The following is a 24,097-nucleotide window of genomic DNA, read 5'->3' as shown; positions in this document are numbered from 1 at the left end:
CAAAGACCATTCAACTTTTAAGGTTTTGGATTTCAAAAGATGAATCGACTCCACAAGCTATTAATATATTGATTCCATAGACACCGGAGGGTCCTAAGAAAGCCACTCAATCTGCAAATGTCAAATAAAGCAACTTATAAGTCTTAGATCACTCACCTAGAGCATATTGCTTTGTCTGCAATGGTACTGAAATATTGGTAAGCATCCCAACAGTGAGCTATTCAAATATCTGCCACTTCAATTGGGTTAATATCTGTACCACTTTCCACTCCTCTAACTGGTCAGTGCTCTACAAATATTATAACAGATGAACAGATTAGGTGTGTTTTATTCATTTTAACTATGGCCACTAGTTTAGTTCGCATGTGTACAGTGGGAATATACTTGTTGGCTTGTTATTGGAAACGTATACAGTTCCACCAAGGATAACGTTAAGGCACGCCATGCTAGAAGGGAATTTGGTAATGGTGATGACTAATTAATTTAGTCATTAGGTGAATTATGAGTATAGACAATAACTAGTTTCTAATTTTCCCTAATTTTTTTTTCCAATTCTTAGAGCAACCCTTTCCAAATTAGTTGTTTTATTACTGTCCATGTTGTCGTTTTAAGTTTATAACCATCAAATAATGCATTAAAACAACCATATGATGATCCAATGGTTGGGGACAAATTTCAGGGTCTAACATCTTGAGTTCGATTATTGACGCTACTGAATCACAAGATGATGGTCAGGGAATGCTGAAATGCCTTTCTTAGTCTTCCCAGTTTCCAAAATGATGGATTGTCATGGAGAAGACACCCGCTACTCCTATTTTTAAGAGAAAAATCAAATAATGCATTAAATCCTCTAGTTTGTACTTAGTTTTTGTGCTAATATACCGCTTTTAGCTCATCTACAGTTTGATAAGAAAATTTCATATATACATATAAAATTCTTATTTTATTTGCCAAAAAGAATGACTCTTTACGTTTAAGAGTCAAGTATTTTCCTAAAAATAATATTGTGCGCTCAAGTTTAAGTGTGGAAAAGTAAATAAACGGGCAAAAAAAACCAATATTAGCAGAGAATATGAAAGTACAGAATTTGGACACTCATAAAGGGTTTAAGGAGCCAAAGAAGTCTCTTATAACAATTAATTTTCTTAATTAGTTTGTCCAGGTCCATACAGAATGTAAAGAAGGAACCCCATGTGACAATCTTTATTAAGTTTTAAATTAGTTTTGTTAATTCGATGCTTTTATTTTAGATGCTTTGTTAGAAGATAATCAAGTGTAACCGTTTACGTTATGGTGAGGATAGCTATTTGTGCAAGGACACTCTTTTTTCTTAGATCGGGTTGAAATCCTCAGCAAGGTTTTTATTCAGGCCCATGTTAGCATCATATCCTCTCTTTGTACGTGTTTTTCGTATTAATGAATATCGTACTTTCATTAAAGTTCCCTTATATAAGAAAAACTAATGAAAAATGCTTGAAAACTTTGAGTTTTAATGATAAGGACAAAATAAAGGGTAAAAGTGAATAGTATCAGATTAACATTTTAGTGTAAAAATATAATTTTTTTTGTTAAAGCGAACAGTACTGAAACATTTCATTAAAGTTCCCTATATAACATAAAATATTGGCCAACTGAAGACATCTTTAGACAAGCAACTACCAAATCTATTGTTTAGAGGCGAGATTCGTGGGTTTGCTAGGATCCAGGAGATGCCATGACAGTGTTTTAACACTTTAATTAAAGACACATGAGTACGTAGTAAAGAAGGTAATGATATAATTTCTTGTAACTAACGTCCGTGGTGCTCCTAAAGTTGAGTTCTTATTATTAATTTGATGATGAGACACTCTCATCGATTAATCACTTTTGACAGTGTTGGTGTTAAAATTTGGACAGAGTCTGCAATGGATTTAACACGCATTTACACCGAATGTTGCTTTTGGTCTTAGTACCACAAGATGACTCGAGAGATAGAGAAAATAGGTGCGCCACTTTTGGAGGCTGCCAACAAAGGGATTGTATTTGAGTGTGTGTGAGGGGTTGTGTGTAAAACTGACTTCTTCACCAAAAGATTTTGCACCAAGTGGTACACTGGTTCGGTTAAATTCTTTTTTGTGTCTTGAGTGAGCGCGGGCTTATAATTCAGTGTTGACTTGAGTGTACTTGCCTGAAATCTAGGCTGATGAACCGACCTACAAGACTTGAAACGTAAATAGCTAAAAATGTAAAGAAAACAGTACTACTGTAACAAGATTTAAGCCATGGTGGGTGAGATAATCCTAGACGAGTCCACCGAGATCACTAGTATCAAATTGGACTACGTAATGAACATTTGCCTCAGACAGGAATTCAGGGGTGGTTGGAATTGCACGTCAACCAAATCATATCAAGAAGTAACGACAGTTATAATTAGATCTTAGGGATCATAGGCAATGTGTGCATCGAAGGAAGGTTTTGAGATTGTAGCTGAAGAGTTAGAGGTTTTGCTAAGCAATTGGGTTTGTGCTGGAGAGCAGTTGGGTTGATTGAAGATTGTATAATCGTAGTGATTGAATTTGACTAAAGTCTCGAGCTTGAAGGCCTTTGGTCCTATTTCTAGGCAATGAAGAATGAGTAATCTCGTTCTTGTTACTGATCTGGAGCACGGGTAGCAGTGGTGAAGCCACAATTATATAACAATAAAGTCATGATAAGCAAATCTAAAAATTAATCATATTTTTCACATAGTAATGTTGTATTTTTTGTTCATCTTTAAAGCGCTAACAAAAAGTAAAAGGAAACATCAAGCACCACACGTTGCAATAAACCACGAATCAAGAAGTCAATACATCCATAAAATATGTAGTTAAGAACAGAAGAGGAAATAAGAACACGGTTTTTTTTCGTCAACTAAGAAGAGTTTGAGTTAAGCACACTTTAAAGGACAGAGAAATCTAAATTAAGAAGTAACACCTCAGAAGAAGAAAAAGATAAAAGAAAGAAAGAAGAAAATAGAAGAAGCAGCAGCATGGGGGAGACAGGTTGAGAAAAAAAAAGTTAAAACTCACACTGACAAACCATTTCTTTCTCAAACTTGTAAGGGTAAAAAATAAAATAAAAAAAATAAAAAAATAAAAAAAGGAGAAACATTGGGTTATTGGGGTCATGTGAACTCAATGACCCCAGTGTTGTTCCGCTAGGAGGGGTATATCTATCATTTGATGTTGATAATAACTACAATTCCTAGTTGATGGCTTTCAGCTATGTCTTGTAACATTTTCGCACGATTGTTGTTGTCACATTTGTATGTCAAAATGAGGTATTAATCAGCATTTAAGAAGAATAGATATTCTCAGGACTAGTCGTCTGTGTGGCAGGCGTGCTTTAGGGAGAACCCTATACAAGCCCTCAGTGCAGAACCCTGTCCGAGTCCTTAGACCGATTGGAATGATGTGAGTTGGTTGTCCGTGTCCTAAAAAAGGATCCTAAATTGAACTTCAAACTTGGTGAGTCGGGGTATAACTAAATATAAATTGACCCCATAACAGACTTTATTTTTATTTGTGGTCCAAACACAACGTATTCTATTCAAGGAATAGGAATTGTAAAGTATGATAATTAAACCTAAAAAGGTTCAGAAACATCATTGGTATGCGCATGCCATGAAAGGGATGAATATATCAGGATTTTTTTTTTTCTGAGAAAAAAGAAAGAAAAAGAAGATGATTTTGTTTTAAAGTTATACTACCTCTAACAATACGATATCAGTGATATTTTTCTTAATTTGTAAGTGAACGGTCTCAAGTTCGATTTATATAAATGACTACGACATTTTAATTGTTGTGTTGAGTTGAAAACCAAATTATAGTTAGATCACTGTATAACTTAAGCTCAAATCTTCCCCAGGAGTAAGCATATTGTGTAGAAAAAGTTAGACTCATCTAAGCTTTTCATACGTAGGAGTGCAAAGTTATTTTGAAGGGTAGCGGGTCTTTTTTTTAATGTGGTTGGAGGAAGGCTTTCTCCCATAGATGCGGTTATGTATTGTTGGAATAGTTTCTGTAACATGCGGATTGTATGACTGTGAATACGATGCGGTCATGTACAATTATCTTTCGGACTTCATTCGTCTAACATTTGTGTACAAATAGGCATAGGCATATAAGTTCCGTGGATATAATGAAGCTTAGCCTAACACTTGTTTGATAAAGTTGTGCACACTACTTATAAAGACAAACCCAAACACATAAGAGATAACACAATGCTCAAGATTGTCTAAAAACTAAACGGTGATGCTACCGACACACAACTTTTTACCTCCCACATACACCTTGTTAATTTCTGTTCTTTGATCCTTTTTAATTCTTTTCATCCGACAGTCAAAAATTAGAAAAAGTGTATAGAAGGTAAAAAAGACGGTGTGTAGATAATACCACCCAAACTAAAATATAGAAAAAGTAGAGACTAGCCCCTTGAAATGATTACTATCATTCTTGCAGTAGTTTTGGGCCTAGCAAGCCCATTCCTATTTTCTCCTATGAAATTCAAAGCACACTTTGGTGGCCCACTATACATGGTATCCTAAATCCTTTTTAGGGTTCATTTTGACAAACAGCAGTATATTCTAAAACTCTACATTGAAAATACTCTTGGGACAAGAAAGTTTTCCCTTATTCATCGAGTTTAAGGGTATATGGTTTGCACCTTGTGACCTTTCATTGACAAATTAATCTCGCTTAATCCTTTATTATTATTAGAGAAAAAAAAGAAAAGAAAAAAAACTTGATACTTATCATTAGTATCATAAAAACTAATCACAAGCTCCCAACTCATATAGATGGGAACACAGGGATGCTTTGTTCATTCCTAAAGAAGTTACCAGGATCAACTAAGGTCTTCACATGAACAAGTCTCCTAAAATTATTCTTGAAATACTTTAAGCCCCAAATGCTTGCTTGTCCATAGCTTGTATTACAAGCATTGTTCCTCCCCAAGTCTAGATCCCTATAATTCAAATAGGCACCTCTTGGGGACTTTGAAACATATGGTGCCATGTAGTCATACAGTCTTCTCATCATGCCAATATGTTTCTCAGTGTCCTTGCCATCATCCCAAGTGACCATATACTGGATTTCGAATATGTTGCCAATTCTGTGTGGGAAAGGAGTTTCTGAATCCGAAATCTCACTCATTTTTCCACCATAAGGTGTCCATATCATATAAGCTTCTACTTCAATCAGTCTTTGCCATAAACCTTCCAAGCCAGCTTCCGAAATTGGTTCAGTCACGTAGTCTGATTTTGCTTTGAAGAAGCTCTTCGATTGTTGAGTTCTCCCGAGCAAAGCTTCCGACTTATTTCTTGAGATGCCGGCAAAGTATAGAACAGACTCAATCCAGCTCATTTCAGTGCAGTCGCCGCGGTCTAAACCTAACTCCGGAAAATTGTCTTGCATCAAAGTGAGAAGTTTCTCGACTGGCCCAAGAAACAAGGAATCAAATTCAATTATTATAGTTTTGCTACCATTTGCGTCAGCTTTATTTCCAACACCTATGACTGAACGTAGGTAAATGTCTTCATGAAGTTTATCTGCAATGTTTTGCCATTTGGAAACTAGTTTGGTTGCACCTTGTTCTATGGTCTGTGAAATTTTGAAAACTGTCACAGATGGAGGAACAGGAACCAACCTAAGTTTCCATTCTAGAATGACTCCAAAGCTTGAGCCTCCCCCTCCTCGAATAGCCCAAAAGAGTTCTTCTCCCATGGATTTTCTGTCGAGAATCCTGCCATTAACGTCAACAATCTTAGCATCAATAACACTGTCAGCTGCTAGACCATATTTTCGGAGTATAGTACCAAATCCACCTCCGCTAATATGTCCCCCTACACCGATGGTTGGGCATGACCCTGCTGGAAATCCATGAACTTTACTCTTTTGTGAAATTGTGTAGTACAACTCTCCGAGAGTAGCACCTGACTCAAGCCGAGCACTCTCATTCTCTATGTCAACATCGATAGATCGAAGATTGAAAAGATCAATGATGATGAAAGGAGTTTTGGATACATAAGATAGGCCCTCGTAGTCATGGCCCCCGCTTCGGGTTCTTATTTGTATGCCGTTTTTCTTGGCACATACCACAGCTGCCTGAACATGAGAGTATTGAGAAGGAGTAATGATAGCTTGTGGTTTCGGTGTTGATGTATTCAAGAATCGGAGATTCTGTATGAAAGATTTTAAGACTATGGAATAGTCCGAAGTGCTTTCGGTGAGGATGATTTTTCTTGTTGAGGTAGAATTTATGCGGGATGAAAAGCATGGGACAAAGCTTTCCGAAATCGCGTTCGAATTTGTAGAACAAACTGAGTTTAGAAGGAAGAAAAGTAGTAGGGGAAGTAGTTTTATGTGTGAGATCTCCATCTTTATTTGTTCTATAAATGTGAAATGGTATGAGCTTTGAGCTCACTTATATAGGTAATATGAGGTGGAAGACTTGAAAAGATATATAGGCAGACTTTTCACAAACGTTTGCCTAACAGAAGAAGCTTTTCATAAACGTTTGCCTAACAAAAGAGACATTTTCAATGCGAATTTTTTCATTTATGTGATAGTGGAATAATTACAACAATCAAGCCTTATTCTATTAAGTGGGATCGACTGTATGAATCTTAAAATGTCATTGCGCTCGTTTTTCATCAAGTTTTCCGTTAGATCTAAGTGCTCTATGTTCTACATATACTAAAGCTCAGCTATTGATATTGTTCATTAACAATGCCGTTCTGATTTTGCCCCTAATCTAACGCACGGTTTTCAACCTTTTAAAAGATGTTACATGAATTAGCGATTTTGCCCCTTGGTAGAGTGAGTCTACATACGGAAAGGTGCTCGAACAGATTGGCACTGTTCTTTGACCCACATACGTCATTTGGGAGACGAAGAAATATAAAATAATAATTAAAGAACTGGTGGTAGGACAAATTTTTTTTTAAAATGGGAGTTAAAACTTAAACCAGGCCATGGCAAAGTGAACAATAAACAATTATAAAAAAAATTGGATAAAGAAATTGAATGCATGGCCTGGCAAACGGGTCGTGTCTATCGTGTTCGTGTCATTTTCGTGTAACACCTGTTATCTTAACGGGTCGTGTCGTGTCACACCCGTTATCTTAACGGGTCCTTAACAGGTCGTGTCACTTTACCCAACGGGTAAAGTGACCCGACCCGTTATGACCCGTTAAGAAAAAAATATTTTTTTAAAAAATTTGCACATACCACACATTGCCACATAAATATTACTTCAAAACATTAAAACATTTCTCGTTTAAGTACTATATCTACACTCGAAAATAAAAGCCTAATAAAAAAATAATACATACACTACTAATATATTACAAATATTAAATGTGCAAGGATAAAGAGTTTTTGTTTTTAAGATTGTAAGTCTTTCTCAAAAGTTTACACCTCCATTTACAAAATCTTCAATTTACATCGATCATCATGAAATTGTATTCAATTTACACCTACATCTATATAATTATTATAGTTTTTACTTTTTAGGGATATAAAATTATTAAATTAATGTATATAATTATTAATATTATAGTTGATTCATACTTTTATTAAGTATATAAATTATAACATAAGATTTTGTGATATCCACATCCACTAGTGTAAATATTTTAAATTGAAGATCAAATTCATTCTTTGTATTCATATAGGGTCAAGGAGTGTAGCTGTAAAAATTCATCAAAATCAGAGTTAAAATAACCGTTAAATCTTGATTTTTCGTTTATAACCGTCGAAAAGCTTTGTCCCGTTACTTGATCTCTGAATGTTTTTTTTTTGTGATTTTTTGCTGATGTGATCTCCAAGCATATACAAACAATTTTGACGGTTTGGATCGTTGAAATTAGTTTTGGAGAATTCGTAAAACGATAGATTGACTAACACTTAGAGTTTATTTATACTTTCATTAAGTATAACATAAGATTTTGTGGTATCCACTTGTGTAAATATTTTAAATTGAAGATCGAATTCATTCATTGTATTCATATAGGGTCAAGGAGTGTAGTTATAAAAAATCATCAAAATCGGAGTTAAAATAACCATTAAATCGTGATTTTTCGTTTATAACCGTTGAAAAGCTTTGTCCCGTTACTTGATCTCTGAATGTTTTTTTTTTGTGATTTTTTGCTGATGTGATCTCCAAGCATATACAAACAATTTTGACGGTTTGGATCGTTGAAATTAGTTTTGGAGAATTCGTAAAACGATAGATTGACTAACACTTAGAGTTTATTTATACTTTTATTAAGTATAACATAAGATTTTGTGGTATCCACTTGTGTAAATATTTTAAATTGAAGATCGAATTCATTCATTGTATTCATATAGGGTCAAGGAGTGTAGTTATAAAAAATCATCAAAATCGGAGTTAAAATAACCGTTAAATCGTGATTTTTCGTTTATAACCATTGAAAAGCTTTGTCCCGTTACTTGATCTCTGAATGTTTTTTTGTTGTGATTTTTTGCTGATGTGATCTCCAAGCATATACAAACAATTTTGACGGTTTGGATCGTTGAAATTAGTTTTGGAGAATTCGTAAGCCATCAATCAAGTTCCGTGTCTGTGTGTGTATATATATATATATATTTATTAAGTAGATTTAAATCTATTTATTTTGTACGTATAAATTATAATTGACTGGTACACGGAATAGTACATACATCACGTGTCACGTGTGTCATTATAAAAATAGTGAGATATGTCATGACAGTCATGTGTGTGATAAAAAGTTAATAACTTAAAAAAAAAAAAAAAATTTCTCACCACTTCTATTAATTTTCATTTTTCCCTCTCTTTTTTGTTTCATTTTCAACTTTTTCTTATCATTTTCACTTTTCCCTCTAACATCTTTCCCTAATTCCCTCACTTTTTTGTTTCATTTTCAACTTTTCTTAACATTTTCATTTTCCCTCCATTTTTTTTTTTTCAAAAAGGGCGGCAAGTTGGCAACGGCAAGAAATTGATTATTGAAATTTGAATGGAAAGAAATCACATCAAATTTCAATGGATGCAAAATCATGCATATTAAATTATTAATTAATAATTATTATAGTTTTTATAAAATTTAATATATATATATATAATTATTATAGATAGACTTAATATTTTGGGGGTATAATTATTATAGTATATATAATTATTATAATTATTATAAATTTTATAGTTAATTTAATATATATATATATTATAATTTTTAGGGTATAAAATTGTAAAATTAATGTATATAATTATTATAGTATTTTTTTAGGTTATAAAATTATAAAAATAATATTCTGCTTATCGTGTATCGGGTTACCCACGTGTATACCCGAACCAACCCGTTATCTTAACAGGTGCTTATCGGGTTACCCGATAACGACCCGATTCGTTATCGTGTCGATCCAAACACCTGTTAATTTCGTGTCGTGTCGTGTCGGGTTATCGGGTCGTGTCAGAAATTGCCAGGCCCTAGGTGCCACAACCAAAAAAAGATTTAAAAAATGGGAATTAAAGCAGGCCACATGGTAGCCTGCCCGTTGCTTTTCTTCTTTTGCACAGCCTTCTCACGCGTTCTCCACTGTTTTGCAACGCGTCGATCATCGTGGATAGGTTCACTTCAATTGCATTTCTCCAAATCTCCTTCAATTGCATCGTTCCGTCTCTGGTCTTTTGGACATTTTTGGGTTTTGCTCTGCCTTCAATACATGCTTTCCAAGTGTTGATCATCGGCAATGTTTTTGTTGAGAGGATTTTACCCTTTTTGTACGCGTGTCCGCCATCGTGGAAAGAAATGGGACGGGTGGCACTCTTCTCTTGCTTCGTGGATCTCTGGAATTTTCCTTTGGTTTCCATCACCATCACCCAACCAATCCATCGGACTCATCATTACACCCCACTAATTGCTCTCTCACCCTCTCCCATGCCTCATTTACTCTCTCATTACACTCAAATTTGGATTTTTCAAGAAAGTTCTATTCTTGTATTTTCTAAAGAAGCTTTGTCTGCCATGGTACTGAAATATTGGTAAATATACATTCAAATATCTGCCACTTCAGTTGGTTTAATATCTGTACCACTTTCCACTCCTCTAACTGGTCAGCGCTTTACCAATATTATTACCGATGTACAGTGGAATATATTTGGTGGGTTGTTATTGGAAACATATATAGTTCCACCAAGGATATATAGTGTTAAGGCACGCCATGTTTGAAGGAAATTTGGTAATGTTGACTAATTAAATTAGATCATTAGGTGAATTGTGAGCATGGACAATAGCTAGTTTCCAAATTTTCCCTAATTTTTTTTTCCCATTCGTTGTTTTTGCTATGTTCTCATATAACCATCAAATAATGCATTAAATCCTCTGGTTTGTACTTAATTTTTGTGCTAATATTGTGTTTTTAACTCGTCTACAAATCACAGTTTGATAATAAAAGTTCATATACACATATTAAATTCTTATTTTATTTACAAAGAGGAATTACTAGTTACATATATCAGCATAGAATCTGGACACTCGTAAAGGGTTTAAAGAGCCAAAGCACTCTAATAAACATTAATTTTCTTAATTAGTTTGTACAAGTCCATTCAGAATGTAAAGAAGGAACCCCCATGTAATAATCTTTATTAAGTTTTGAATTAGTTTTGTTAGTTCGACTAGGTATATATATATACATATATATATGCTATAAAATATTGGCCACTGGATTTAACTGAAGACATCTTTAGACATGCAACTACCAAATCTATTGTTTAGAGGCAAGATTCCTGGGTTTGCTAGGATCCAGGAGATGCCATGACAAAAGTGTTTTAACACTTTAATTAGAGACAGATAACTACGTAGTAGAGAAACTAATGATATAGTTGATTGATATAATTTATTGCTAAATACGGTCCACAGTGTTCCTAAAGTTCAGTTCTTTTTTATTAATTTGGTGATGAGACACTCTCATCAATTAATCACTATGATCGTATTGGTGTCAAAACTTAGGTAGAGTCTGAACTGGATTGAACATGTATTTACTGTGAGTTGTTTTCGGTCTCATTGTCATGGGATGACTCGAAAAAAAAAGAAAATAAGCATGCCACTATTGAGGTTGTCAACTTACAGAGATTGTGTTTGAGTGTGTGTAAAGGTTGCATGTCAATTGACTTCTTAACCAAAAGATTTTGCATCGAGTGAGACATTGATTCAATTAAGTTTTTTCATGTTTCAAGCAAATGAAGACTTAAAATTTAATGTGAATTTGCATGTATTTACCTAAAAAGTAAGCGAATGAGAAGTAGAAACTAAAACGAGAAACTGAATGTCATCATTTCATAATGAAGTCGAGATTACAAATGCTTACAAAAGTAAAATCTAGACCGATAAGCTAAGATACATGACTTGAAATGTAAATAGACGAAAAATATAAAGGAGTAACTCTAGCAGGACATAATAAGCGAGAAAATGTTAAAGAAGTTCACCAAGATCGCTGGTATCTGCCTAGACTAGGTGAGGAACATTTACCTTAGTCAACCTGGCTTGAATAAAGCTTTGGTTTGAGGAAAGTTGAGCCAGCTTTCCATCATTCCAAAGAATAAGGATAGTAAAGTATGATAATTAAACCTGGCTTGAATAAAGCTTTGGTTTGAGGAAAGTTGAGTCAGCTTTCCATCATTCCAAAGAATAAGGATAGTAAAGTATGATGATTAAACCTAAAAAGGTTTAGAAACATCATCGGTGTGCGTACGCAATGCAGGGATGCATACATCATCATTTTTCTTATGAGAAATAAAAGAACAGACGAAGAAGATATTGGTTTAAAGTTATACTCCTTTTAACATGCAATACAGTGGTATTTTTTTTTTTTTTAACTAAGTAAAATGTTTTATGTTTGTTTTGTATAAATGACGATAATACTTAAATTGTTAGATTTTGAAATTTAATTATGAATAGATCATTGTATTTATGACTTGGCTCAAATCTTCTCCAGAAGTAGAATATAGTGTAAAAAAGGTTAGACTCATCTAAAGCTTTCATACATAGGATTTTGAAGTCGCGTGTAACTCTTTGATGATGTAGCGGTTTCTTTATTAATTTTTTTTTCCGTGGTTGGAGGAAGACTTTCTCTCATAGATGCGGTTATGCATTGTTGGAAATGTTTCTGTAACATGTGGATTATATGATTATCCTTATGATGGCACATGATTGGTTTTCAAACTTTATTCGCTTCACATTCGTGTACAAATAGGCATGTGCACATAAGTTCCCTGGATATAATGAAGGTAATTTTAACGAAAAAGGATAATTTTACTCTAAAAAGTTACTCATGGTACTATTCATTTACAATACATTTTTGTCTTTTTGATTAAAACTCAAAATTTTTAAGTCATTTTCATTAATTTTCCTTATAATGAAGCTTAGCCTAAAATTTGTTGTTTGTCATGTTGGAAAATAATAAGTTTAAGATTTGAACTGAGCCCGTTTGAATTGGCTTTTATTAGAAATTAGAATTTAGTTTATTATAAATAGGATGTTTATTATTAACTAATTCAATTAAGATGTAGCTCTCAGTTTATAGCTGTCTTGTCAATCTCGTTTATCTGTTTTCCATTAATAAAATAATGTTATAGTTATATTTCGTTTGTCCTTCCGTTTGTTTATTTTTAACTTAGTATCAGAGCAGGTTAAATCCTTCGGAGTTTAATCTGGTTCTGTTTTGTTTGTATTAGTTTGTCCATCTACGCTGTTTGTTTCGTCTAGTTTCGTTCTGTAAGGTTTGATCCTTAGGAGTTTAATCTGCTTGTGTATTGTTTGCATTTCCCAACAAGTAGGACAATTTACGGGCAGTGATAAACGCACCCAGCTTAAACCCATAGATATAAACAGCAATTTATATGATAACAAAGACCCATTTATAGATTACATTAAAAGTTTAAAAAGAATTTCTGTTTTGTTTGTATTTGTCTATCTCCCTTGTCTATTTCGTCTAGTTTGAAAACTTTGAGTTTTAATGATAAGGACAAAATAAATGGTAAGGTGAATAATACCATGATTGACTTTTTAATGGAAAAAAATATGATTTTTCGTTAAAGTGAACAGTACCGTGAATTTTTCGTTAAAACCCCCTTCTTTCTCATTCGGAGTTTAATCTGCTCGTGTGTTGTTTGTATTAGTTTTTCTATCTCCACTGTTTGTTTTGTCTAGTTTTGTTCCTTAAAATTTTTTATTTTTGTTTTCTAGTTTGGGTTACACTATGTGGTCGTTTTAAAAATATTATAAAATGAATATGTCGAAGTCTGGAGCCAGAGTTGTGCCCAGCCGCTGGAGCCACCATTCCACTGCTAAATCTCTATCTCGCACCGCCATCACGCTAAAGCTTCGATGTCACTGTCTGCCTGATTTGGACCCGCTAGCCCGACCCGCAGCCCGAAGGACTCGAATCTGACGAGCACAATTCTGTTTGCCACCTGCTATCTGATCGAACCAGCGTGACTCCTCTGCTTGAAAAGTTGTTGTCTTCAAGCTGGAGACCACCACCACTGCTGCTTGCCGTTGTACCTGATGAGAGAGTTGTGAATGATTTAGTGAGGAAGTTCTGAAGTTGGTGATCTGTGATTAAACAAGATTGGTACATTGAAAAATGATGTGTTTTAAGCCTTGACCGTATTCCGAATGATGGGGCCATTTACATTGATGAGAATGTTTTTGAATTGTTGGGAAAAAGGAAAAAAATATTGGCTGTTTGTTAGGCCTTTCGAGGCCTACACGGATAAGTTTTGCTAGAGTTTGCTTGCCTGTCAGTTTAGTGCATGGACCTGTGAACATTCAAGTGATAGTTTTTGTTTCTTGTTTATTTGTTACTGCAGTTGTGATATGAGAATTCTCATCCACTGAGTCCAATACTCTCAACATCTGTCTGCTGGAATGTGAATATGCCTATCTGAATCTATCCATTAGCATAGCGGAGCCTCCTATCTGTCTGTCTGTGTAGCAGAGCTTGGTTGTCTATCCGACAAATGGAGCCTACATCCACATTTGCATGTTGACAATCTCATTTGTTTACCGCCATGAGTTTGACCGAGGTGTTAGAAAATAATAAGTTTTGGATTTGGCTCAGCCGTTAGAATTAGGTTTTGTTAGAGATTAGGTTTGATTTATTATAAATAGGATACTTGTTATTTACTTTGGAACAACTTAGTCATGATGTAGCCCTCAATCTGTAGTCATCTTGATAATCTTGTTTATTTGTTTTATGTTAATAAAATAATGTTCATAGTTATATTTTGTTTGTTTCTACACTGCTTTTAAGACAAACTCCAAACACACGAGATAATAAAATGCTCAAGATTGTCTAAAAAATTAAAAGGTGATGCTATCCGCATACCCTTTACCTCTTACACACTGTTAATTTTTATCCTTTGACCTTCTTTACTTTTTCTCATAAGATGATTGAAAATTGAAAGAAGTGTGTGGAAGTTAAAAAGAAGTGTGAATAGCATCCCAAACTAACATTTAGAGAAGTGGAAACTAAACCCCTGAAATAAAATTACTATATAATTCTAGCCATAGTTTTAGGCCTAGCAAGACCATTCCTATGTTCTCCTATGAAACTCAAAGCACAATTTGGTGGCCCACTAAACATGGTTACCTAAATCTTTTTCAGGATCCATCGTGACAAACAATAGTATAATCTAAAACTCTGCATTGAAGCCTTGTAAATGTTCTTGGGACAAGAAAGTTTCCCTCCTTCGAGTTTGAAGGTTGATGGTTTGCATCTTGTAACCTTTGCTGAGAAATTAATCTCACTTAATCCTTTATCATTTAAAAAGAACAAAAAGAAATATGAGTCTTTGATTAGTATGATTGACTGGAAAACTAATTCCAAGTTTTCAACTCATCTATGTTGGAAGTCAAAAGCAAAATGAATACGAATAAGAATAAATGACAATGGTTGAAATTGTTGTACGCAAGCTGCCTTGTTTTACAAGCAGCAGCCAAATATGACTTTTAGGAAGTCTTGTAAAATCTCTATAAGAGAGATGTCCTGGATTGTCTGCCTTTTTATTTTTATATTCTTTTCATGATTTCAAATGATGTGTGGTTACGATTAAGTCACGTCAATATTTTATATTAATTTTTTTATAAAAATAATAAAATAAAAAGTAATAAGAATATAAAATGTTGACATAGCTAACCGTGACCACACAAATAAAAAGACAGGAGTAGAGTATGGAAATGGAAAGACAGACAATTTACCTCCTACCATCAATCAGAGTTAAAAACTTTTGCAGAGCATTTTTTCCCAGGAGCTTGCTGCTTCCTTTTCTTTTGTCTTTCGGTTCATTTACAAAGTGAGTGAAGTGAGAGGTGTGATAAAATTTGTAAACTTACCATCCACGTATTTTGGTATTGAGTTAGTAAATTTTCAATACCAACAATCTACTTCTTCCTAGATGGGAACAAAGGGATAATTTGGTGTGATAAAATTTGAAAATACTCTTGGGACAAGAAAGCTTCCCCTTATTCTTCGAGTTTAAAGGTATATGGTTTGCACCTTGTGACCTTTCATTGACAAATTAATCTCGCTTAATCCTTTATTATTATTAAAAAAATAAAATAAAAACGTTTGATACTTATCATTAGTATGATAAAAACTAATCACAAGTTCCCAACTTATATAGATGGGAACACAGGGATGCTTTGTTCATTCCTAAAGAAGTTACCAGGATCAACTAAGGTCTTCACTTGAACAAGTCTCCTAAAATTATTCTTGAAATACTTTAAGCCCCAAATGCTTGCTTGTCCATAGCTTGTATTACAAGCATTGTTCCTCCCCAAGTCAAGATCCCTATAATTCAAATAGGCACCTCTTGGGGACTTTGAAACATATGGTTCCATGTAGTTATACAGCCTTCTCATCCCGTTAACATGTTTCTCAGTTTCCTTGCCATCATCCCAAGTGACCATATACTGGATCCCGAATATGTTGCCGATTCTGTGTGGGAAAGGAGTTTCCGAATCCGAAATCTCACTCATCTTTCCACCATAAGGTGTCAATATCAAATAAGCTTCTACTTCAATCAGTGTTTGCCATAAACCTTCCAAGCCAGCTTCCGAAATTGGTTTAGTCACATAGTCTGATTTTGCTTTGAAGAAGCTCTTAGATTGTTGTGTTCTCCCAAGCAAAGCTTCCGACTCGTTTATCGACATGCCGGCAAAGTATAGAACAGACTCGATCCAGCTCATTTCAGTGCAGTTGCTGCGGTCTAAACTTAACTCCGGAAAATTGTCTTGCATCAAAGTGAGAAGTTTCTCGACTGGCCCAAGAAACAAGGAACCGAATTCAATATTAATAGTTTTGCCACCATTTGCGCCAGCTTTATTTCCAACACTTATGACTGAATGTAGGAAAATGCCTTCATGAAGCGTATCTGCAATGTTTTGCCATTTCGAAAATAGTTTGGTTGCGCCTTGTTCTATGGTCTGTGAAATTGTGAAAACTGTCACAGATGGAGGAACAGGAACCAACCTAAGTTTCCATTCCAAAATGACTCCAAAGCTTGAGCCTCCCCCTCCTCGAATAGCCCAAAAGAGTTCTTCTCCCATGGATTTTCTGTCGAGAATCCTGCCATTAACGTCAACAATCTTAGCATCAATAACATTGTCAGCTGCTAGACCATATTTTCGGAATATAGTGCCAAATCCACCTCCGCTAATATGTCCCCCCACACCAATAGTTGGACATGTCCCTGCTGGAAATCCATAAATTTTACTCTTTTGTGCAATTGTGTAGTACAACTCTCCGAGAGTAGCACCTGACTCAACCCTGGCACTCTCATTCTCTATGTCAACATCGACAGACCGAAGATTGAAAAGATCGATGATGATGAAAGGAGCTTCGGATACATAAGATAGGCCCTCGTAGTCATGGCCCCCGCTTCGGGTTCTTATTTGTATGCCGTCTTTCTTGGCGCATACCACAGCTGCCTGAACATGAGAGTATCGAGAAGGAGTAATAATAGCATGTGGTTTCGGTGTTGATGTGTTCAAGAATCGGAGATTCTGTATGGAGGATTGCAAGACTAAGGAATAATCCCAAGTGCTTTCGGTGAGGATGATTTTGCTTGTTGAGTTAGAATGTATGCGGGATGAAAAGCAAGGGACAAAGCTTTCCGAAATCGGGTTCGAAGTTGTAGAACAAACCGAGTTTAGAAGGAAGAAAAGTAGTAGGGGAAGTAGTTTTATGTGGGAGATCTCCATCTCTATTTGTTCTACGTATGTGAAATGGTATGAGCTCCAAGCTCACTTATATAGGTAAGATGAGTTGGAAGAATTGAAAAGATATATGCGTAGACTTTTCACAATCGATCGCCTAACAAAAGAGCCTTTTCATAAACGTTTGCCCAACAACAGAGACTTTTCAAGCAAATAATTTAATACGTTTTCAATTCGAATTTTCCATCTATGTGACAATGGAATAGTTACAACAACCACCAAGATTTATTGCACTAAGTGAGGTCGGCTGTATAAATCTTAAAAGGTCATTGTGCTCAATTTTTGTGTCAAGTCTTCGGTTAGCTCAAAGTACTCCATGTATTTTCTTAGTCTCTTTCAAAGTCTTCCTAGGTATTTCTCTATTTCTTTTGCCATGAAATTTTATCTCATAGTCACATCTTATAAAACAACAATTGTGTATTTTGTCATCAATTTCCATTTATTGTAAAGAACTATATATTCGTCGAAAACAATTTCCATTTATTTAAAGAAGGTTATAATTCTTTTATTGAGATACAAGCAAAGTTAGGAACTTGTAAACGTTGGTTGAGGCTGCCTAATATCTATCGTTAGTTGATATATGCTTGAAAGATGAACAAAAAGCCCAACCAATCTATTTAATATTCTACTTTCCCTGATGGGAACACAAGGATACTTGTTCATTTCTAAACAAATTATCAGGATCAACTAAGGCCTTCCCATAAACAAGTCTCTTAAGTCACTCTTAAAATACTTCAAGCCCCAGATGCTTGCTTGTCCATAGCTTGTATTACGAGCATTGTTCTTCCCCAACCCAAGATCCCTATAGTTCAAATATGCAGCTCTTGGGGACTTCGAAACATTTGGCGCCACTCTACACATACACCCTTGTCATCCATCTAATAAGTTCTCAGTTTCTTGGTCATCATCCCAAGTGAGCAAGTACTGGAATCCATATATTCCCGAGTAGCGCCTTACTCTTTTGTGCAATTTTATAACACAACTCTCCGAGAGTAGCACCTAACTCAATCCGTGCAAAGTATGTACTCTCCTTCCCTATGTCAATATGGATGGACTGTAGATTGAAAAGATCAATGATGATGAAAGGAGCTTTAGAAGCAGAAAGGCCCCCGTGGTCATGATGCCCACTTCGGAATCTCATCTCTGTGCCAAGTTTCTTGGAGCAAAAAACTGCTACTTGAACATGAGATTCATGGAGAGGAGAGCGTTAAATTATCCAAGAATCTGCGTTTCTGTATGCAAAATTGCAAGGCAAAGGAATAAGCAGAACTGTTTTTGGTAGTGGAATAAATTGAAGAAATCTATGAGAAGTAAAATTTGAACTTGTGGACCAAACTGAGTTGAAAGAGAAGTAGACCTACTGGAAAGTCGCCTATGGAAAGAGCATACGTGACCAATGTGAGCCTGTTCGGGACTTGTCTAAGATCACCACAATTATTTCCTCTAACGTATCACGTATGACATTTAGAGATCAGCCACATATATATATATATATATATATATATCTGGTTGATGTTCCTACTTTGTACTATGAGTTGAAAGAAAATTGCAGTCATTGGATGAAATTTAAGTGGAAATTGCAGCCATATATATATACATATATATATATATATATATATCTGGAAGTTTCTAAGTGGAAACTTCAAAGTGAAAAATATTCTTGGATGAAATTTAACAAATGGCATAATTTTCTCATGGAGACATCAGCAAATAACTTATCTCTTCTAAAATGGATGCAATGATCAGCTTGTCACCTACTATTAAGTGCCGCATTCTCACAGACCAGGGAACTACTTGCTTGGTTTACATATCTGTCCTAGCTTAACCAGAGAATCAACTACCCGCCCTCGACTCAATTGAGGTTTTAAAAGTGGCACTTCAGATGATGGTTTCCACCTCCAGATTAAAACGACTTCGTATTAGACATGAGTACTGTAGTAGCATAGAAATCATAATTCATGGCCCTATCTCCAAAAATCTATTTTCAACTACACCCTAAACAAGACTTCTTCGTTTCTATTTCTTTCTAGCTACACGCTAGAAAGCCAAACATGCTATATGCATGAGGCATTACCCGAATGCCATCTTACTGAAACTAGGGTTGTTTTTATCTCCCTACAATGCCTTCTTATTCGAGTGATGCTTCTTGTTTATCTTTGTTCCGTTTTACTCCATTTTCACACAATAACGGGGGCCAAACAAATTATAAGTTAAAAGAGGAAGCACGATGGACTTAGTAAGTACAAATGATAAGAATTTATGAAGAATTAAAAATATTTACATACAATGGATCGTAGTCTTGGCTAGTAAAGCATTCCCTCTTACCAACCTCCAACAAGCAAGTATACCAGTAAACTGAGTAGCTTCCCCGTTGGTATGTTGGAATTTGATCCGCCATTCACATCTGTATGTGAACCTGCAATCAGCAACCAAAGTCAGTGCCGTTGGGGAGCTCAGCTTTAGGGGAACAAAATGTATGGGAAGATTATAGTTTGAGTATCTGATCATCCAATCAAACAAGTTATGTTTACATCATGTTTGGGAATGTTATAGGGCAAATGTGCACTGCAACAAACTGTATGTGGATTCTTTGAGCTTAATTATTACATCAACTGCTAATTGGTTGCGGACTTTCATCGAACAGGTTGAGTGCACTCAATAGAGAATGCATTCACAATGACCATTGTTAGGAGGGAATCGCCCTACTGTTTGACAAAACATCCATAATCATAACAGTAAATCAGTAACAGTTCTTATTATTCAAACACACACACTTGTTTTATCTTTTTCACTCTACTTGATTGTGCTCCTGAAATCGAAGGCAACTCAACACAACAATAACAGTAAACACATGTATGTGGTGATATCCCCAAAAAGAGAGGACCAAAATCCAAAAGGGTCATCTCTAAAGGAAAAGACTTACCTACACTTCTTAGCAGGAATATAACTTAATAACAAATTAATATTGCAATTAGTTTGAGATACCGCCGTGTAGGTAAATCTATTTATTTATAAGTGCACAAAGACTAAGAAAATGAAAAATCCTTCGTTGCCAGTACTCACATATTTTTTGTGTCTATATCTCTCGTCAAATAATTTATGTAGACATATCACATGATGATTCTACGAGAAAACGACCGAGTCGCAAGGGACCTTCAATGATTGTACTCCATCTAATAATCCACACCCTTCAAATCTAACCGTGTCACAAGAATCACAGCCACAAAATCAAGACCAACCCACCAACAGAAGCTTCTGTGCAATTACAGTTTTCAATGACAGCTATTTTAACTCGACTTTGACTTAAATGGAATTGTGATAGGAACCTATATTGTGACTTTTTACAATCTTAGACTATAGGAAAGGTTTTCCACAAAATACGAGGTGAAGAATCTGCATCTGGATGGTTTAATCCAATTAGGCATATTGTTCAAATAAAATAAAAGATTAGTCGTAAGCATAATTCTTCAGAATTTGAAAATACTCTTGGGACAAGAAAGTTTCCCCTTATTCTTCGAGTTTAAGGGTATATGCTTTGTGACCTTTCATTGACAAATTAATCTCGCTTAATCCTTTATTATTATTAAAAAAATAAAATAAAAACCTTGATACTTATTATTAGTATGATAAAAACTAATCACAAGTTCCCAACTCAAATAGATGGGAACACAGGAATGCTTTGTTCATTCTTAAAGAAGTTACCAGGATCAACTAAGGTCTTCACATGAACAAGTCTCCTAAAATTATTCTTGAAATACTTCAAGCCCCAAATGCTTGCTTGTCCATAGCTTGTATTACAAGCATTGTTCCTCCCCAAGTCTAGATCCCTATAATTCAAATAGGCACCTCTTGGGGACTTTGAAACATATGGTTCCATGTAGTCATACAGCCTTCTCATCCCGCCAACATGTTTCTCAGTTTCCTTGCCATCATCCCAAGTGACCATATACTGGATTCCGAATATGTTGCCGATTCTGTGTGGGAAAGGAGTTTCCGAATCCGAAATCTCACTCATCTTTCCACCATAAGGTGTCAATATCAAATAAGCTTCCACTTCAATCAGTGTTTGCCACAAACCTTCCAAGCCAGCTTCCGAAATTGGTTTAGTCACATAGTCTGATTTTGCTTTGAAGAAGCTCTTAGATTGTTGTGTTCTCCCAAGCAAAGCTTCCGACTCGTTTATCGACATGCCGGCAAAGTATAGAACAGACTCGATCCAGCTCATTTCAGTGCAGTTGCTGCGGTCTAAACTTAACTCCGGAAAATTGTCTTGCATCAAAGTAAGAAGTTTCTCGACTGGCCCAAGAAACAAGGAACCGAATTCAATATTAATAGTTTTGCCACCATTTGCGCCAGCTTTATTTCCAACACTTATGACTGAATGTAGGAAAATGTCTTCATGAAGCGTATCTGCAATGTTTTGCCATTTCGAAAATAGTTTGGTTGCGCCTTGTTCTATGGTCTGTGAAATTGTGAAAACTGTCACAGATGGAGGAACAGGAACCAACCTAAGTTTCCATTTCAAAATGACTGCAAAGCTTGAGCCTCCCCCTCCTCGAATAGCCCAAAAGAGTTCTTCTCCCATGGATTTTCTGTCGAGAATCCTGCCATTAACGTCAACAATCTTAGCGTCAATAACATTGTCAGCTGCTAGACCATATTTTCGGAATATAGTGCCAAATCCACCTCCGCTAATATGGCCCCCCACACCCATAGTTGCACATGTCCCTGCTGGAAATCCATGAATTTTACTCTTTTGTGCAATTGTGTAGTACAACTCTCCGAGAGTAGCACCTGACTCAACCCAAGCACTCTCATGCTCTATGTCAACGTCGACAGACCGAAGATTGAAAAGATCAATGATGATGAAAGGAGCTTTGGATACATAAGATAGGCCCTCGTAGTCATGGCCCCCACTTCGGGTTCTTATTTGTATGCCCTCCTTCTTGGCACATGCCACAGCTGCTTGAACATGAGAGTATTGAGAAGGAGTAATGATAGCCTGTGGTTTCGATGTTGATGTGTTCAAGAATCGGAGATTCTGTATGGAAGATTGCAAGACTGAGGAATAATCCGAAGTGCTTTCAGGGAGGATGATTTTGCTTGTTGAGTTAGAATGTAAGCGGGATGAAAAGCAAGGGACAAAGCTTTCCGAAATCGGGTTCGAAGTTGTAGAACAAACTGAGTTTAGAAGGAAGAAAAGTAGTAGGGGAAGTAGTTTCATGTGTGAGATCTCCATCTTTATTTGTTTTACATATGTGAAATGGTATGAGTCACTTATAAAGGTAAGATGAGTTGGAAGAATTGAATGGTTATCGATTGCCTAACAAAAGAGCCCCTTCATACACGTTTGCCTAACAAAAGAGACTTTTCGAATTTTAATACAATATTTGTACATGAATCTAATGCAAATAATTTAATACGTTTTCAATTCGAATTTTTTGTCTACGCAAGAACTACCAAGATTTACTGTACTAAGTGGAGTCGGCTGTATATATCCTAAAACACTGTTGCGCTCGGTGTTTGTCCTAAGTCTTCCGCTAGCTCCAAGTATGCTATTTTTTTTAGGAAATTTTATTTGAACTCATATTTTATATCTCAATGCTCTGCTTACTTTTTATATTCACATTGTATTTGATTTATATATCATTATCTATTTACACCCAACATTATTTCCAAAACCGTCCTTGCTTATCAAAACTCAACTCAATCAAACTTCTTTTTACATCCAACTCAATCTACTTAAAAATAAAAAATAAAATCCTAACCAGTCCATCATCTCCATGGAGCAAATCCCCTTCTCTCTATCTTTAAAAAATCCTTCCATCTCCCATGGTTGTCATTCTGCACCCCCATCTACTCCTCCGTAGTCATCTAAACATCTTCCTCTTCCTTTTCTTCATCATTTGACATCTCTAAATTTCTAGAGCACTAATTAGCTTAATAATCGATATGAGTTTCTGGTTAGAGTGTTTAATGAATTTGGTATGTTTCAATTAAATGAGAATCTTCTAGCCTATATATTCCTATTTATGGTAGAAAAATGGATACGTCCATGATAACTTTTGGTAGATCAATGAATATTTTTAGCCGTGATTATTTATTAGATACAAAAGTTGCAAACAACAATTCACATTACATTGAACTGTGGCTAAAAGGTATATCGCCTTTGCACGTTTTATAGGCAAACTCATAGCTAAGTAGTTTTTATTGTGGAGAAAAACTTCAGGGATTGATCTAACCTAAATATGTAATTGAGTTTATGCATTTTAATGATTAAACTGATAAATATTTCGACCATATATGGATTTAATATCGTAGTATCTTTTAGCCTCTATATGCCACAAAAGTTGCAGACAAAAATTCACAATACATAGAACTGTGGTTAAAAAGTATATCGCCTTTGCACGTTTTATAGATGAACTCATAGGTAAGCGGTTTTATTGTTGACCAAAACCTCGGGAATTGATCTAACTTGAATGTATAATTGAGTTTATGCATTTTAATGATTAAATTCATAAATATCTCAACCACATATGAATTTAATATCGTATTGTCTTGTAGCCTCTATATTGGTATCTGTGGCAAAAAAAATGGGTATCTCCATGAGAAAATTTTGTAGATCGATGAATATTTTCAATCTGGATGTTTATTAGATACCCGAAATTATAAGTCTATTCGCGAAAGTCTAGGTCAATGCCATGTACAATATTTGTTAAGACGTTTAGGGAACTGTTATTAGCACTTCAAAATTTTCATTCTACAATCCTCACAAGTGTATTTTTCTTTCTAATTATAGAAAGTTTGGCGTGCCAA

The 24,097-nt window shown here is 35.2% G+C and overlaps 3 protein-coding genes and 1 long non-coding RNA gene across 4 annotated transcripts; all 4 read right to left on the bottom strand.

Annotated features, from left to right (window-relative positions):
• Window positions 1–4,752: 4,752 nt before the first annotated feature.
• Window positions 4,753–6,433, bottom strand: LOC103945220 (berberine bridge enzyme-like 13). Its single transcript, XM_009355761.3, has one exon. The coding sequence runs from the start codon at window positions 6,393–6,395 to the stop codon at window positions 4,809–4,811; it is 1,587 nt and encodes a 528-aa protein (XP_009354036.2). The 5' UTR covers window positions 6,396–6,433; the 3' UTR covers window positions 4,753–4,808.
• Window positions 6,434–15,618: 9,185 nt separating this feature from the next.
• LOC103945068 (berberine bridge enzyme-like 8) lies at window positions 15,619–17,307 on the bottom strand. The gene has a single exon (XM_009355584.3). The coding sequence runs from the start codon at window positions 17,264–17,266 to the stop codon at window positions 15,680–15,682; it is 1,587 nt and encodes a 528-aa protein (XP_009353859.2). The 5' UTR covers window positions 17,267–17,307; the 3' UTR covers window positions 15,619–15,679.
• A 435-nt stretch (window positions 17,308–17,742) lies between these two features.
• On the bottom strand, window positions 17,743–20,198 carry LOC125472430. Its single transcript, XR_007254392.1, has 2 exons — window positions 19,567–20,198; window positions 17,743–18,513 (listed from the first exon to the last, which is right to left on the bottom strand). It is a non-coding gene; the product is annotated as an uncharacterized LOC125472430 (long non-coding RNA).
• Window positions 20,199–20,843: 645 nt separating this feature from the next.
• LOC103945213 (berberine bridge enzyme-like 13) lies at window positions 20,844–22,535 on the bottom strand. The gene has a single exon (XM_048573846.1). The coding sequence runs from the start codon at window positions 22,518–22,520 to the stop codon at window positions 20,934–20,936; it is 1,587 nt and encodes a 528-aa protein (XP_048429803.1). The 5' UTR covers window positions 22,521–22,535; the 3' UTR covers window positions 20,844–20,933.
• Window positions 22,536–24,097: the final 1,562 nt, after the last annotated feature.

This window comes from the organism of the source record quoted next, unplaced genomic scaffold (assembly GCF_019419815.1).
Source record: "Pyrus x bretschneideri cultivar Hongxiangsu unplaced genomic scaffold, Pyrus_bretschneideri_v1 Contig7, whole genome shotgun sequence".
NCBI lineage: Eukaryota > Viridiplantae > Streptophyta > Magnoliopsida > Rosales > Rosaceae > Pyrus > Pyrus x bretschneideri.
This window is presented reverse-complemented; position numbering and strand designations above follow the sequence as displayed.